This window comes from Anastrepha ludens, chromosome 3 (genome assembly GCF_028408465.1).
Source record: "Anastrepha ludens isolate Willacy chromosome 3, idAnaLude1.1, whole genome shotgun sequence".
Taxonomy (NCBI): domain Eukaryota; kingdom Metazoa; phylum Arthropoda; class Insecta; order Diptera; family Tephritidae; genus Anastrepha; species Anastrepha ludens.
Window position 1 is genome coordinate 78,835,504 of NC_071499.1, and position 17,025 is coordinate 78,852,528.

At 36.1% G+C, this 17,025-nt stretch overlaps 2 protein-coding genes across 4 annotated transcripts in view; both read right to left on the bottom strand.

Moving 5' to 3' along the window:
* Positions 1-4,928, bottom strand: part of LOC128858245 (tetraspanin-9) — a 40,992-nt gene extending 36,064 nt beyond the window's left edge. Inside the window, exon 1 of one of the 2 annotated variants that reach the window (XM_054094358.1) lies at positions 4,716-4,928. The gene's annotated coding sequence lies outside the window, so the exon portion shown is untranslated. The other variant, XM_054094360.1, reaches the window with a different exon arrangement.
* Positions 4,929-11,263: 6,335 nt separating this feature from the next.
* On the bottom strand, positions 11,264-12,785 carry LOC128856573 (protein THEM6). 2 transcript variants are annotated; one of them, XM_054091881.1, is made up of 3 exons: positions 12,700-12,785; positions 11,994-12,134; positions 11,264-11,912 (listed from the first exon to the last, which is right to left on the bottom strand). In XM_054091881.1, the coding sequence occupies exons 2-3, from the start codon at positions 12,127-12,129 to the stop codon at positions 11,467-11,469; spliced, it is 582 nt and encodes a 193-aa protein (XP_053947856.1). In that variant the 5' UTR covers positions 12,130-12,134; positions 12,700-12,785; the 3' UTR covers positions 11,264-11,466. The 2 variants fall into 2 exon arrangements, with proteins under 2 accessions (XP_053947856.1, XP_053947857.1); XM_054091882.1 differs by lacking the exon at positions 12,700-12,785 and adding an exon at positions 12,316-12,339.
* Between the last annotated feature and the right edge of the window lie 4,240 nt (positions 12,786-17,025).

Below are 17,025 nucleotides of genomic sequence, written 5' to 3' on the forward strand. Positions count from 1 at the left end.
ACTCGGCACCGTCTCACAAAGCTCGAGTGAACCAAGAATGGCTAAAAAACAACGTTCCGAACTTCATAACGTCCACTTAATGGCTCTTCAATTCACCAGTCGCGAATCGGATGGATTATTCCCTTTCGGCCATTTTCGAGAACAAGGTCCGAACTGAAAGATTCACCAGTCTCGAGGCACTGAAAAAGCCATTGTCCGCGAGTGAGCAAAAATACCTACAAGTAACATTCGGGCAGCTTCAGATTTGTTTCACAAGGCCATAGTCAAGGCAAAAGGTGGTTGTGTCGAGCAAAAGTAAATTTATTCTTAGTCTTGTATTATTTTCACACATTTTTTACTTTGGATTGAATAAAAGAAATTTTCCCCACTAAATTTTTGACCTTGTTAATTGGTTACACTCGAGTGCCGGACCCTGTACACAAAAGACTTCCGAATATGTGCTTTATGTGGACGCTGTTTTCCATTGTTTTCGTTTTTAGCATACTATTTTCATATTCTGCTGCCGGAAGGAGGCAAAATATATGGAGCAAAAAATACATATATTAAAGGGTTACATGGGTTTCGTCGGATAAAAAAAGGCCTATTTTCAACATTTTTTTTCTATGTAAAAAATTATTTATTTAATTCAAACTTTTTTCTGTCTTATAGATACATATTTAAAGAATAATTTCTGAAATTTTCAAAAAAAAAAAATTAGAACTCCTCCATTGTGACGTCATTTACGGTGACCCCTCGAAAAAAAGGCGCGTCCGCATTGTCAGCATAACTCCTAACAGGCTCATCAAAAATGAAAAAACAAAAATGAGTGCTTTAGTTAAGACCATAAACTCGTGCTTGAACGAAGGAAAGAATAAAAAAGTAAAAATTGGAATTTTGGCAGACATTTTTCCAAAAAAATGAAAATTTCGGTCAAATTTGCGTGAAATTTTGTTTTTTTTAAATAGTTGTAATTGAAAAAAAAAAAAAAAATCTTTCGCTCAAGCACGAGTAAATTGTATTTCGAACACCTGTGTAAAATTTCATCAAAATCGGTTGAGTAGTTTTCGAGAACATTTGGCAACCGACTTTGAAAACACAGTTCCGGGAAAAACGCGTTTAAAGTTTGAGTAACAATAAAAGTGACTTGGAGCGCACACATTCCAAAGGCTGTATCTCCGAATTTATTATTCGGATCGACTTGAAAATTTAGGATAATATTCCTGAGATGTTGTAGAAATTAATAAGCCGAAAAAAAATAAATCGATTTTTTGAACCAACGAAACCCATGTAACCCCTTAACAAACATTTATATATCATGCCCGATCTTCATTGTCAGCTATTGTTTTTTTGTTGCACTCTTAATTTATTAGATGTTTTTAATAAATATTTCTTTGTTTATGTTTTCCTTTTGCCTAAGCGCTCCGAAGCTTTTCATAATTTTTCAAAAAAATGTATTTACATATTCTCTAATGCATTAAATTGCTTTTGATGTGCCCATTGGGATCCGCAGTGGCTGTAGCAGTGGCCTCAATACCTGAACGCATAGCTAAAATTTCAAACAGGTAGTTAAGGTTGACTTTGCAAATATTCTAGTAGACAGCATTTTTCTATTTATCTATTACTCTCTCCTTGAGTTGTGTTGCATCTGGTTTTTTTTTTCATCATTTTGTTTTTCACACTTTTCTATACAACAGAATACGAGTATAGCTGTAGTTAGCTACTTTCGCAAAATCAACGTCATGCGACAACTGGTTTGACTGCAATACTTTGTTGTTGTAGTGAAATGGCTTAGACGTTATCTACTACTGGTGATTTAAACGTAGTGAATTTTCAGTGCAAAAGGACAAATCTTAAAAAGTGTCTAAATTTTGCTAAGAATGTGTAGGTGAATGGAAATTTGCATGCACTGAAGCAAGAAAATCCAGAGCTGGGGCAACTAAATATTCCATTTACATATATGTATATGCGTTTTATATTTTCTTAGAAATTAAAATAATGAATGCGTAAAAGCACTTTGACACAATTTTCGTTAAAAGCAATTTTTATATAATACAACTATGTATACGAGTATAAGTAAGAAAGCTAATTTTTTTTTAATTTCACTTACTTCGCCTGCACTTGAGTCATAAAAATATCAACTTCGTGTTATAAACAAAATTCACCAATTATTTATTGTGTCGCTCCAATCAACCACACCTGTTGCCGATTTAACAAAATAAATGATAATACACACACACTCGCACGTACACACACACACACCAGATACTACTTGCATGGCTTCTTCTCTATGAAAAAAGTAGCTGCGCTGCCGTTACTGCTCATCGCTTGATAAATTGATTGCATCTTAGCATTTGTACTGATTCGTTCATTTTTTATCAGCCAACACACCGAACCTCCACACACACGTGTAACATAGCACACATTGGGACCGAGTGGGGGGGAGAATGACGGGGCGTATACTTTACACTTACAAAACCCTGTGCAAACATCTATGAAATATTCACTTAAGTATTTGTGGTGCTATGCGTGTGTTTGCATTTGTTTGTGTACATTTGCGGCATTAGCTGCACATTTGAGTGATTTAAGTGAGATGTGGTGGCGGCATCAACAGTTGCTACTGCGGGTAAGCTAATATTTATAAATAAACAACAACCATTAACAGCATAACAGCAACAAGCACGCCACGGTGATGGGATGCATCCGCTTTAGTGCATCCGTTAATTTAAAAAAATATGCAGAAAAAAGATTAGCTACTAAAACAATTGTATGATGACGGCTAGTTCCATATTTAAAATAATGAAAAAAAGTGCTTTATAGTAAAATGTTAAGATTATTTTGCTTATTTACGGTAATACAACTGTACTTGCTGTCTTATGGAAGATTTACAAGTCTGTCAGATAAAGTATGCTGGTTGGTGAATAACTAAATTTGAATGCAAAAATTAAATGATAACAGACAGCAGCTATAACTTAGCAAAGTATAGCTGTGTAATACAGTGTGTCCCAAGAAAATGTGTACACACCCGAATTTTCTGCAGGGGAAGGTCATGCCAAGTATTTTTAAGGCTAAAGAGACTGTTATTTTCAGCGAGTTTGTGCACTCTCCACTATCAAAGTGATGTGAGAGTTTATTTCAATGAAATCTGACAAACAGATGAATTGCTTGAAGAAGGGCCAATTTTTTTCTTTGAAATCGAAGAATGCATGAGAAAATGCTTCACCGTGCTTGCGACTGCATTGCTTCGCAGCGCCAACATTGTTAAGATCAAAATGAGGAACAGTTTGAACAATTGAATTGACTAAATAAATTCCACATTTGTTTTCATTATTTATTATTCATTAAAATATTTATTATAAGCTGTAGCTTGCAATTATAATATAAATTCAAGGGACTTTCAAAAGACGCGCCAAAAAGTTTTGTTAATATAAAATATGTTTCAGATTTTTCAGGTGTCCCTATTTTTATTCAAAATATGGCTCATTTGTGAAAAATCACATCATTTAATGTCCACCATGATCACGTCTACAGGTAAAAGCGGCTAAACAGTCAATTCATGAATACCTAATTGTTGAGTACGTCCAGATCGATGTTAAATGTTTTTCAGCAACACTTTGCGCTACAGCAGCAATATTCTCAGCAGAATGCCCAGTTTTTGGCCCATCAGTTCTTTTTTATATACTCGACAGAACCAGTTTCTTGAAATTTTTGAACCTTTGAACTGTCGATTCAAACGAATGATTCTTTCCGCCAAAAACATTACGAATTTTGTGATATATTGTTCTTAAAGATCGACCATTTTCATTATAAGTTTCAATAACTTAAACGCGATGTTCTATCTTATAAATATCGTATTCGTATCGTACGCTCTCGCGAAAGGACTGCAGAACTATTATAGGTATGCTAAGAGCTCATACTCTATTGGCGGCACATGCGTACCAGATAGGGATTGCTAACACGGACAAATGCAGGGAATGCAAAGAGGATGATGAGGAAACTTTAGAACACCTTCTGTGCGTTTTTCCGGTATTATTAAAAACTCGTTTAAAATGCCTGGGAGCCCCATTGTTTGAGAGTGTGGAGGGCTTTTCAAAAGCGGCTCTCCCAGCTCTGCTTTGATTCACCAAAAGCGCTGACATCCTACATGATGTCTACTTTCAGTATTCACAGAGGTCGGTCTCCATCTGGTTTTGCTAGGGACCAGAAGGTTTATGCGTGCCTTATTGCCAACCAGGCTAACCTAACCTAACCTCTATTGTATAAAATTTTACATCTGTCTCCTTGACATGACAAATGTCAAAGATGACATAAAAAAGATACCATTTTTCAAGCCAGTTCCTACCACAACTGTCTTTTTTAAATTGTACTTTTAATCTGCACCCCATTTTAATACATATGAATTGTTTTTATAATCACGTAGAGTGCGTCTGCTTTTTTTTGGGACACTCTGTATGTCATTCTTGGAATTATTTTTCGACGAGTTGTTATATGTATAAGGAAAAAAAATGTTTGAGCATAGACACGAATTTTTTTTTTAAATACCCTATAACTTATACAAATAATTAATATTTGATTATGTATATTATTATAACTATTTAATTTTTGTATTTATTTTTTCCTTTACAATTACATATTTATACAAAATAATCACCAAATTGAGTATTTGCAATTTCACTGCATTGAAAAAGTAGACCTTTTTCAACAAAAAAAAAAATCAGAATAATCCTTGTTGTCCTTACTCTTAACCACTTTATTGCGACAGCACCCAACTAACCAGCACCTCATATACGAGTACGATATATATGTATGTGTAAGTACATCAATAAAGCACTGCGTAACATTACAACTGAACTGAACACAACTGATAATTCACTTAAATAAACATTCACATTTATTTATTTCGCCGTTTTAAAGTTTCAGCTTTCGCGTCACCGTTCTGTACGTTGCGAGCATTCAACAACAACTGAATGCATTAAACATTCTTTGGTATCGCTGACAGCCAACAGCGGACGGCATTCACAGTCAACCAGATAAATAAATAGATACTTATTACCGAGGAGCTACTCTTCGCTGTAAATACGCGCTAGATATATTAAATCCAATAAAGGGGGGAGGCGCGCAATAAGCAAAGCATCTGCTACTGAGGCGGCGGCCGCTACTGCTGCTGCTACTTTACACCGTTGCATTCTTACTTGATTGCTGCTCTCTTTCGGATGCGCCACAGTTGACATTCATTGCTCATATGCATTACTTGTTGCTGCTTGATTGACGGTGTTGTAGCTGGCATTGATGCCCTCGCATTCAACTTAGGCGCTAATTGATGGTGGGTAAACATCGACGGAGAAAACACTTAAAACCTATTGTTTATTATTCGGCCAATAGTTGGTGGCACACTCACAGTGCTTGAAAATGTTCGATCATACTGTCAAACATGTTCGAATACAAGTTCTCTGTGAGTGAAGTGGTATTTAAGCTGTTTTAGGTAAGGTAGCATGAGCCAACGACATAAGGGCTCGTAAGAGGGAAATAATAAAAAAAGCTATTTTCAACTACGAATTATGCGACGAAACGAAAATGAAGAAGACGGCAGTGATTGCGCAACAGAATAAACAATGTACGTTTCCCAAAAGCTGTGAAAACCTATATTTTAAAAACTAAAGGTATAAGTTTAACATTGCAATTGCCTACTAACTTTTTTCCGTGGTTTATTAAGTGGCTCAAAATGGCCGACACCCTTTATTATGATAAATTTTTTTGAATATAAAACATGTTTTTATGCCGTATTATTCTTTAAGTGTGCTCACGTTGAACAAACAATCACGCCTAAATAGCGCACAAGCCAACATCACAAATGTAAACAAACCAAGAAGGGGTCACAGAAGAGAAATATCAAGAAAATGACGTCACATACTTTTTTCCTAAATTCGATAACAAATGCATAGCCTTCTTCTATATATGATTCATGGTAATGAATGATAGAATACAAGAATGAGTCTTTTCTAGTGCCGTGACGTCAATAAAGCAAAAAAGAAGAGTAAGAATAAACGCAAGTGAGAGGAAGCCCAGGGATATAGAATAAATCGAACGTACATATAGGTATAGGAATAAGTATCCATCTTTTCTTAGCCAAATTTACAATTTATTTAAACAATTAAATAATACGAGATATTATGTGAAATATGTGCCATTGAAAGCTAAAACTTTACTCCATCTTTCAGACAACATACAGATTCCTCTGACGAAAAATTCGAGTTCGGTTGACTTGATCCATTCATTGAGGCAGTTTGTTATGCTCTCGTAAGAAGTGGTAAGAGCTGACTGCACTGATCGGAACAGATGGTAATTAGAAGGTGCAATGTCTGGGGAATACGGCGGCTGGGGCAAGATTTCCCAATTCATTCCCTCTAAATATTTCTGGACCGGTTTAGCAACATGTTTTTCGAGACGAACGTAGACATTTTTGGCGTCAGTTAAAAAAGGATATTTACGCTTCAATCCAATGTCAACTACTGCGATCCAGACCTCACATATACACCTTCAAATCACCAGTATATTACTAGTACGAACACAAAAATAGTATCATAAGCGCCCTCTTTTACAAGGGCGGAAAGTTATTCCCATACCCAATACATTTACACACAAAGGTTTGTTTATATACGGCGTGAGTACTGACATCACTAAATTGTCAAATTCGCCAAAAATAAAGTATCAGTTTTCGGAAGGCACTACCTTCTGTATCCTCTGCATCGGTGTTCATGATAAGGGAGTAAGATTAGGCTATAAAAGTAGATCAGTTAAAAATATATTCGAAAAGTGTACTAAAAATTATGTACAAATAAAAACTAGCATGCAATAATAAAATTAAAGTGTTGCAGCTTTCCCAATTGGGCCCCACAAATTGAAGAATTTTTTCGACAAATGGACCACCCTACCATTTTATGCCACTGCGAACCAAAACTTTTGAATTAAGAGGTTGCGCTTGAAGGAGAACTTTTGCGAGTAATTCTGTCGGGGCGTCACTAGGGAAAGTGTGGAACAAAACAGTGTCAAAATAACCAACTTTCGTAAGCAATAATGTGATGATGTTGCTGTGTTTGGTGGGATTGGGCCCTCCCAGTGCATTGGGAAATATTCGAAAAGAATGTCACGGTCAACAAGGAGCTCTACATTGCCCAACTACAACGCATGAAAGAAGTTTTTCGACTGAAAAGAGCTGAACGACATGGTCAAACCATACTTCTTCATGACAACGCCAAGCTCCATGTTGCCCATGTTACACAAGTCGTCAAAACCGCACTCTAAGTGTTCGAATGGAAAGTCCTTCAGCATCCGCCGTATTCTCTCGATCTTACACACACCGATTACCACCTTTTCCACTCCCTACCAATATGAAGGGCGTTACTTTCGATAACAAAAAGGTCCTTAAAAACTGCCTCAATAACTTCTTTGACATCAGACCAAGCGATTTTTGGCGGAACAGCATCAACAAATTGGTCGCGAAATGGGAAGAGGTTGTAAACAGCAACGGTGAATATATAAGTGATTAACTTATTGGTTTAATTATTGTTTTTTATTTAAATAAACGTCTTGAGTAAAAACGCTACATACTTATTCAACGTAATAGATTTGATTGAAAGTATATTAGTTGCACAAATACTCTCAGAGGCTTGCCATTGGATGCCGAATAGCGAAAGGGAGAATCATAAGCAATCATTATACTTGTGAACTAATTAACTGTACACAGACAGGCAATGGAGCGCGTAAAGGTCAAAATAAAGATTTGGATCACTTAGAATATTTTTTTTATTTAGTAAAAAAGTTATTCAAAAAAAAAATGTAATGATTAACCCTATCCCATGGTGTCCCATTTGGCACCTTAATCCCATGTCTATATAAGTTCGACAGGAGTTATTTTTTGGAAAGCAGCGTGCACTGCATCTTCACCTGCCGTTTCGTTATATTTATTGATTCCTATATTCATATATTTCAAAATGATCTCCAAAATGTCATCTGTAAACAATAGCGAGCAAGCGATCCCCTCCCTTAGCCGTTAGAGCACGATTTTTTCGGACGCACGCCGACCTCGTACTTCAGGTAAATTTAATTTCTATTTATACCAATGTTTCCCATACACACATCGTCGTTGTCGAGTAGACGTTAATGGCTGTGATTCTGCTTCTTCTACATCTGAAGTATGAGCGGATTCAAAAACTTTTCAGCGTATTCTTCACTACACGACTCTTCTTGTTCTTCAAGAACATCTTCTTCATTATCATTTGAATCGCTTCCGAAATATTTCACAGGTTCGCTCAATTCCAGCGCTTGTCCGATCTGCCATTTTGTATTTACAAATTTGTATGTTTGATAACGAAAATTAGACAATATAAGTTAAAATAGCTTAAAATGGCATATTTTCCACACGAAAAAAATTTCACTTACCTACAGAAAACTACCGAACCCTATGTGGATGGGTCGTTGACGTCCGCTTGTAAATTGCTTGCTCTGGCTGTTCAATACAAACTGTACTACGAATTCGAAATTTTTACTAAATTATCCTTGTGACGAATACTTTTTTGAGGAGTGGAGATAACCCCTCCAACTTGCTTAGTAGTTCCGGAGAAAACATAAGAAAACGGGCCGGTCATTAACGACCCATCGACATGGGAATACGTTTATCGACGATTTGAAAGTTTATATCTGAATTGTATCTAAGTGCGGTTCAAAGTTTTCACTCTGTTACACATTCTTATGGTAAATCGTCAAAGAAACTGCGTAATTCTTACATTTTATACACACGATGTGTTTAAAAGTTGTATTTAAAAAAACGGGGAACATTTTTATGGAACATTGTAGCTATCGAACTCCTCAATTGATTGGCTTTTTTGTCTCTTTTGGGTGAAAAGGAAAATATATAGTCATAACAGAGGGATACAGTTGATTAAAATGTGCCGCACCTACAAGAGTTTTCCAATAACAGGTGTTAAAATCACTATAAAATTGGTGAAAATTTGGCAGAGACGGTTCGTAAAACTCGAACATTTTTGGGTCATCGTGAAGCACCTTGTAGGGCCGCAATACAAAAACTGGTGAAAATATTCGAGCTATTGGGGCAAGTTCGTGATGCGAAGAATTAAACCAGTGCACGTCGCTCAAGAACAGCCGAAAATATTACTGTTGTAGCCGAAAATGTTAAAGAAAACCCAGGTTTGTCCATTCCTCGTCGTTCTTTGGAATTAGGCTTTCCACAAACGTTACACCGTATTTTGTATAAAGATTTGGGTATTAGGGCTTATAAAGTCCAGTTAACACAAAAACTCAAGCCGGCCGATTATCAACAATGTCGTGTCTTTGCTTATTGGGTCGTTGAAATGCATGAAAATGATCCGGAATTCCATCAAAAAATCATTTTGAGTGATGAAGCCCAGTTTCACCTCGGTGGCTTCATCAACAAGCAAAATTGTCGCATCTGGGGCTCAGAAAATCCGAGAATTATTGTTGAAAAGCCTCTCTATCCTCAACATGTGACCGTTTGGCGCGGTTTATGTTCCAGTGGAGTGATTGGACCTTACTTTTTCGAAAATTAAGCTGGAGCAACAGTTACGGTGAATGGATTGCGCTATCGAGTGATGATTAACGATTTTTATGGCCAAAATTGGATGGTATTGACAACATTTATTTTCAACAAGACGGCGCTACAACGAAACCCTTGATCTTTTACGGGAATAACACCTATTATTGGAAACCCCTTTATTTCCCATAAAATTCTGCTACAAGTCTCTAAATACGTCAAATCTCCAAATGCAACTTAAATGCCACAAATATGTCAAAACTATAATTGGGTAAAGGTTTGATTTTGTCGTACAGTCCTGTTTGTGCCTTCTTATGTAGCTTCATTTAGACATTCAGAAGAATTTTTTGCCCTTCAACTTCGGGTAAAGGAGTGATACTCTAATATTTTGTTTTTCTCCTCTCATGTAATAGAAATTATAATTTTTCTACGTACATAAATGATGAAATGACCAGATCTAATCCATTCAGAAATAGACACTCTAATCGTATAGAGTTTGTGAGATTATCTCATTCTTAAACACGTTCCCACTGTCGCATTTATTGTCATTCATTTAATTGTATATAATTGAAAGTTTCTTTAATTATTATGCAATTCCATGGCACGACTAACTAATACTACCTGATTGCAATGGCGCATTAGGATATTATAAATAGATTTTATGTGTGGGGTGGTGCTATGGAAGCTGCAAAATTCCCAATTTTTGTTCACAAAATTTCCAATTAATGTTTCTTCCGGTGTGCCATCACTGGCTGTAGTTATAAAAAATGCACATTTTGAGAGCGAGAGAAAAATAGTTTCGCATCTTGTAATCTATAGCCTAAACGAGTGATTGGACGAGCGTAAGAATAAGTGTGAAATGACTGAGAGCTGAATTCTCCTGCCGAGTCCCCAATGGCGTAGCAGCCGCAATAACACTCACACTTTGGCTTTGGATGGCCAAACCTTACCCTTGCATGTGACCCATCGTCCAAGATTGGTATCAGGAAAAGTGTAAAATTGGAAAATAATTAAGGTGAGTTTTTCTCTCTGCTCATTTTCGTATGCGTATAATATATACATATCTGATTGGCATCACAGTTTCTTTGCTTCTTCTTCGCTATAGCTTTCGCATTGGAAGTTCGCACTAAATTACCAATTCTAAGAAGATTTATATAATTCTGCAATTTCCTTAAATATAGTTAAATATCTATTGTAATTTCTTCTAATTGCTTCAGAATATTAACAAAAATAATAACCCTATCAGAAGATTTATAATTTTGCAAACGGTGTCATAATTGACACTTGTGACCTCGATAGCTGCAGTAGGTATATAAGCGTGAGAAGGTCAAAATAAATATTTTCATCACTCAAAATTATTATTTTTTATTTAGTAAAAAATTTATTCAAATAAAATATAAAATGGATGATTAATTTGGCGCCACCTAGTAGATCTAAGTATTCACGGCTTCTTTACACTTGCCCACATGGGTGCTAATTTCGGAAGAGTTCTGGTATTACCTTCCATTTTTTGTTTATTTCGCACGTTACTAGCAATTTTGTTATTGGAATATTTTTTTGTTACCGCAAGCAGCCACTATTTCTTGTACCGCAACTCTAACGCTCACTCAACATTGCCATTATCAAACCGAAATGCTGTTGTTGCATAATTTAAGGGGCAATACCTCCGCCATCCATGCAATTATTGTCTCACAGCTTCTCACAATAAAACATGAACTATGCCTTTGAACTTTGAGTCTCTTAAATTTTATTACAGCACCACTATTCTTTAAATGTGCACGACACTGTACAGAAGTACATATTTAAGTAAAAATAATAAAAATAAAAATGTTTCACCTATATTGTGTATGAGTGTATTGTGTATATGAGTATATGCACATAATCTAAAATAAATGTAAGCTAACTTATAGTCCACTTAACATTCACTTTTCCTTGCGCAGCTTTTGACTAGATACTTCGATCGAGTCTAACCACAGCTTCAGATCCGCTGGCATATCCGGTCGGGTTGTGGCTTCGGGAAAGGTTTCCATCAACTCTGTGACATCACAATTGGTGATGCATTGTTTGGATAGTGCCACAGCGCGTACGAAGCCATCCGATAATGTCACAAATGACTGTTCCAAATAAATAGCCTTCTCATCCCACCAAATAAGTTTCGTCTGGATTTTGTATGCATTGAAAATGGGTATGGTGCGACGATAGCGAACGCTCGATGCACCTTGTACAGCGCCGCCTTTACGCTGACGTACTTTTTCGTAGAGACCTGTGAGCGCATAAAAATGGAAGCGGGCAAAGTCTAGCTCACGCAGATAACGGGCGTTATTCATGTGGCGAATGAAAATATCTACATCCTGTGAAGTGCACAGACCTGTTGACAAAGTCAGAAAAAAATAGAGTAGTTGAAAAACCAAATAAAAATTTTTCAAAAGTTGGGAAAAGTATCACTTACCGTAGATGGTTGTGGTATCAGTGACCTTGCGCTTACTCTGGAATAGACGACCAGCCAAGACTGTGAAAATGCACCGAATGAAATAGTTAACATCCCATATGATGTAGAGAATGAGCAGAACCACCAGGAATGACATATTGCCTAAGGGAGAGCAAATTAGAGCATAAAATTAGTCTATAAGTTTATATAAATCAAATACTTAAAAATTTGTCATCACTCCAAAATGTAATTCTGTAAATAAACTAAAAACTCCACAAAAACAACTACAGTTCCTATCTAATTTATATTAAAACTAAATGCTGGTGGAAATTTTTACACCAACCTTGAATATCTCTAAACCAGTAACCAATTTGTTAGTTGAAATTGCGGAAATGTGCAAGCAATAACTAACACTTCAGTCTCGGTCGCGTAACGAACTTTACTCTTTATTTTTACCAAAGTTTTCTCCCTCTTTCTTAATTTTGCCATCACTATTTACATAAACAGGTCAATTGCTGCAATATTTAAATAATTAAAACGCAACATCTTGACTTTTGCCCTAAATTGATGTAAATATTCCAAAAGCTTTGCTCAACCAACTAAAGTCGATGGGTTTCAACACACGGCAAATTGGCTTCAGCAAAAATTAAAAAAAAAATCATAACAATACAGCTCTTCGGCTTATATGTATGTACATATGTATTTTTATTTCCCCACAACAACTCACCTGTTTTTTGTTTTCTTCTACTTTGTTGACGTCCACTTCACACAGCACACAAAAACTAAATGAGCCTTCGAATGCCCAAAGCAACGCTAATATGTATAAAGCACTAAAATGATACCGGCTGACTTGAGTACAAGTAAAGTAAAGTAAAAACAAGTCCAAGAAAAAGAGACATGGAGAGAGTAGTGAGCAGCTCATCTATTTTGTTGTAGTTCATTCGTCGCAACAAATATACGAGTATTTATGTGTATGCGTAAATAGGTATATATTTCCTTTGCTTTCTCTCATTCTCGCAGTCACTTCATGTATTTGTTAAATTTTTGTACAGCCGGTTTCTCCCCCAATACATTTTTCTTTTGATGAAGTGTACCCTACATTACGCATTTTCGAATTGATGATGTGCAATGCATTTTAAGTGCAAACAGGTAGTTTTGAGTTCAGAATACAAAAAGTTTCATCCGCCATGCATATGTTTTTGTTACTGTTCATCATAAGAAGATAGCTAAAGATAGAAACATAAAGAAGTTACTTGCCAGTTATCACTCTTCAGAATGTCACAACCGAAGCAATCCACTCCTCTGCTGTAACCAGAACCATTTTATAGCCTTAATTGGTTTATATGTAGTATATCGAAATAGTTAATTCTTAAAAATTCAGACAAGAGCAAAAGTCGGTTGCTGTGGATTTATTTTCAGCAAATGAAACTATTATGCTTAGACTGAAAAACTAAATAAAAATAGGACAAATACTAAAATTTGTTGAGGAAGTTGAGCTCAGAGAAATATTCTAAATACGTGAAGGGGGCAATGCTTAATCCCCTCATAATAATAGATTTAGTTTTGCTAGCTAAAGTTCTTCAGCAAAAAGTGCACTCCAATCCCTTTTAAAGCTTATTCGTACTTACCAGAAACTGTATGACATATTCAACATCTTCATCATCATCATCAGAGCATTTACAACTTCATTTACTATTGCGCTCCATACATGTCGGTTCATTGCATGGATTCTTTCGTGCGTTCATGGTTTCACATAATATGGCCATTTTCTTGGAGCGGTCCGCACTTTCCGCAGCCCAATTTGCAAGAGTTAAAAGTCTGCTTTGGAATTCTCTTGTCGTCCATTCGAAGTACGTGCCTTAGCCATCAAAGACATTGGGCCTTCACGAAGCGCACAATGTTTTGTCCATTTACCAGTTTTTGACCTCAATGTAATGTTTTATTCCATACGGTCCATCAGGCTCTCGTGCATGGCAAAAAATTCTCCTTAAAATTTTACGCTCAAAATATATAACATTATTAGCTGAAAGAAATACTTAAAGGAGGATTTGTTGAAGCATTTCATTCATTTTATTCAGTAGTAAAAGAAGTAGGTTGAGACTTATGATGAAAGTGTACAAAACAAAATATCTGCTTCCATCCAGCAAACGCCAAGAAATTCCGCGGTGTTGATAATATCGAAGGTGGCTACATACAGTGGGCTCAATAAAAAGCCAAATGATATAGCTTTAAAACTAAAAATATATATTAAAATGCAAATCGGATGCGTTTATGTGTCACATTTATTTTCGTTCCGTAAGAGGCTTTTGAAAACTACAAAAAACATAATTTAACTTCAACTCATTCGTACATAGAAAATACAAACATAAAAACTTACAAAATATGGTACGTGACAAAAAAAGAACTCGGGCAGTTATATAAAGTAGAGTTAGGCAAATAATATTTAAGAAAACACAATATAATTAATATTTAGTCGGCAAGGCTTTATTTCTTCTCATAGCACTCAGTCTTCTTGGCATGGGTTCGACGAGCTTCTTTCATGTTAAAGGATATATTTTCTCCCACTCTTCTTAAATAGCATCTTCTAGGCCTTTCTAGTTTCTAATAGTATGCTTTTTCAGATATTCAATTACATTGATGTCTGGAGATTATGGTATTTCAAGTACTTAAGGCCAGTTGTACATAAGCCATTGACGGGCATCAAGTGTAAATGATCCTTAATTCCCAACTTTTCAGTACTTTAGACACAATTTTCTTTCAAGATTGTTAGGTATTGCTTGGGGTTCATATTGCCGTCAAAGAAGCACAAATTTTCAGTACCAGCAGCGGACATACAACCCTTTACCGACCAACCTCCATGTTTAACTGTCGGACGTAAGTTTTTTTCCAGCAAATCTTCATTAGGTATTCTCCACTCATATGATTGTGCATCTGACCTAAATATGTTAAACTTACTTTCATCTGTAAATAAAACGTGCTTCTACAACTCGAAATCTTTATCCTCATGACGCTTTGCAAATTTTATTCTCTTGTGTCGGTTAATCTCGTTGATGAAAGATATTTTTCGTGCAACTTCTCCATTATAATTATTCTTTCGCAACACTCAACGTATACTTTCGGGATTGCAATTGATATTAATGTGTTGGACGACTTCCGCTGCGAGCTTAGGAGCGCTCAAATTTGGATTTGCAACCGAAAACCGGAAACAGTTTTGGTCGTCCCGATTTCTTCTTATTTTCCACGGATTATATTTCCTTGAAACGTTTTATCACGATTTCCCGAATGGTTTTACCCTTTTTCTGACTTTAATTGAGCTTTGCCCATGTTGTCTACCCATGTTTATAATTTTTACTTTTTGACTTTTATTCAAGAAAACACGACTGTTTTTTTATTTATATTTATTACGTTTGATTCTTGATTGTGGGATTCCCCATGCCAAACGAACGCAATAATGCCAGATGTCCAACTTCAATTTTGCGAATGCTGCATGATAAATTTTTTATAACAAGGAGGTAATGGATTTATAAATTATTGTTACTATTTTTAAAATCCCTGGGTATTCAATCAATATAAAAATATAAAAACAAAAATATTTAGCTTGCATTTCTTACAAGAACTTCGAATTTGAAGCTGTATGCTATGCATGCCCGAGCTCTTTATTGCCACTGTACGCTCTTAGTGAATTCGATAGAATCAGCTATTGAGCTGAGGTAATAAAGGCACATTTGTTTTCATTTTTCTTGCTATTATTATCTTACCATATTCTCTCCTATTATATCACAGCCAGAAATACTCTCCCTGATATCGCAATCTTATAATAGGACTCTTCTTTCGCCAAGACTTAGCAAGTGGTGAATGTATGAAGCAAATGAACATATCGCACCCTAAATACAAAAGGATCACAACTCAAAATTTTCCACACTCGAGCTTGACTTGTTTACAGCAGCACAGAAAACAAACTATGTGACATATCACGCTGAAATTTGCCATGTAAGCTTATAACAGTCCTACCAGAAACCAAAAAATTTATTTTTGCCATATGTCATCCGCGGACCGTTGTATTGATAAAGTCTCGTTCATATTTGAGCAAATGGTACATTTTGAGTTGTGACCCTTTTGTATTTAGGGTGCGATATGTCGTCAACGCGAGAGAGAGCTGCCTTAAATTGCATGTGCTGGTAAGGCAGTGCGGCCTAGTGAGCTATATAGCCATACTCTCTAGCGGCGATTCTTCCTCCATAACTTTGTTGTTGCTTTCGCAATTTTTTCGTCAAGTTAATCGAGCATAGAGATAGCGAGCGGGGAAATGGGAAATAGAAAAGGCCTAATATATCATTCCTCATAACTGCAGATGAAATAAAATAAAGCAGAGCATGATAAGCTCAGCCACAATGTATAGAATGGAAGGGGAGCAACCGTTTCGTGCCCTCATTACTCTTTCAGGGAATTTGACAGAAATGCTGTATGTGTAACTTCACTCTTTCTTCTTTTTCTGGTACTTCTGTTTACATTTTCTCTCGCAATTGCACCAGAGTACACGCAATTTTGTATTGTATTCTATAATTCTTGAAGCTGGGCTATATGTTGCAAATGCTCTCGACATACTTAAATTGCAGATCCTACTACAAAAGCGGGCTCACCCAGACATTTAAACCTTCATTTCTTTAGAATACAAATTATTTTAAGCCATGGCATGTCAAAGCTGCCGTTCTTGCAAAGAAATTGCAAATTGTATCACTTGCAACTTCACATGAAATGCCACAAAAACCAGATTATTTTTCCAAGAAGAAATCCAAAAGTTACTTAAAAGATGGATAATAATAGTGGCAGGGTAATGATATTTTAGGGACCTCTTTTGTCTATAAAAACGTACTGCTCGCTGGTGAAGCATTAATGATGACAAAATCCATGGCACAGCCAATTGAGTATTTGAAGGAAGGGTTCTGTGGAAGATATGTGGGATTTTGTACGATAGTGATGGATGCTCGAATGTTAACCAGCATGAGCTCTACAGCGACATAAACAAAGTGGTTAAGTCATACCATCCAAGTTG

Coding starts and splice junctions, on each gene's coding strand:
- LOC128856573 (XM_054091881.1), bottom strand. CDS start 12,129: ATGTCATTCCTGGTGGTTCTGCTCATTCTCTACATCATATGGGATGTT. Junction 11,913..11,993: donor TGATACCACAACCATCTACG/GTAAGTGATACT, acceptor CTTTGTCAACAG/GTCTGTGCACTTCACAGGAT.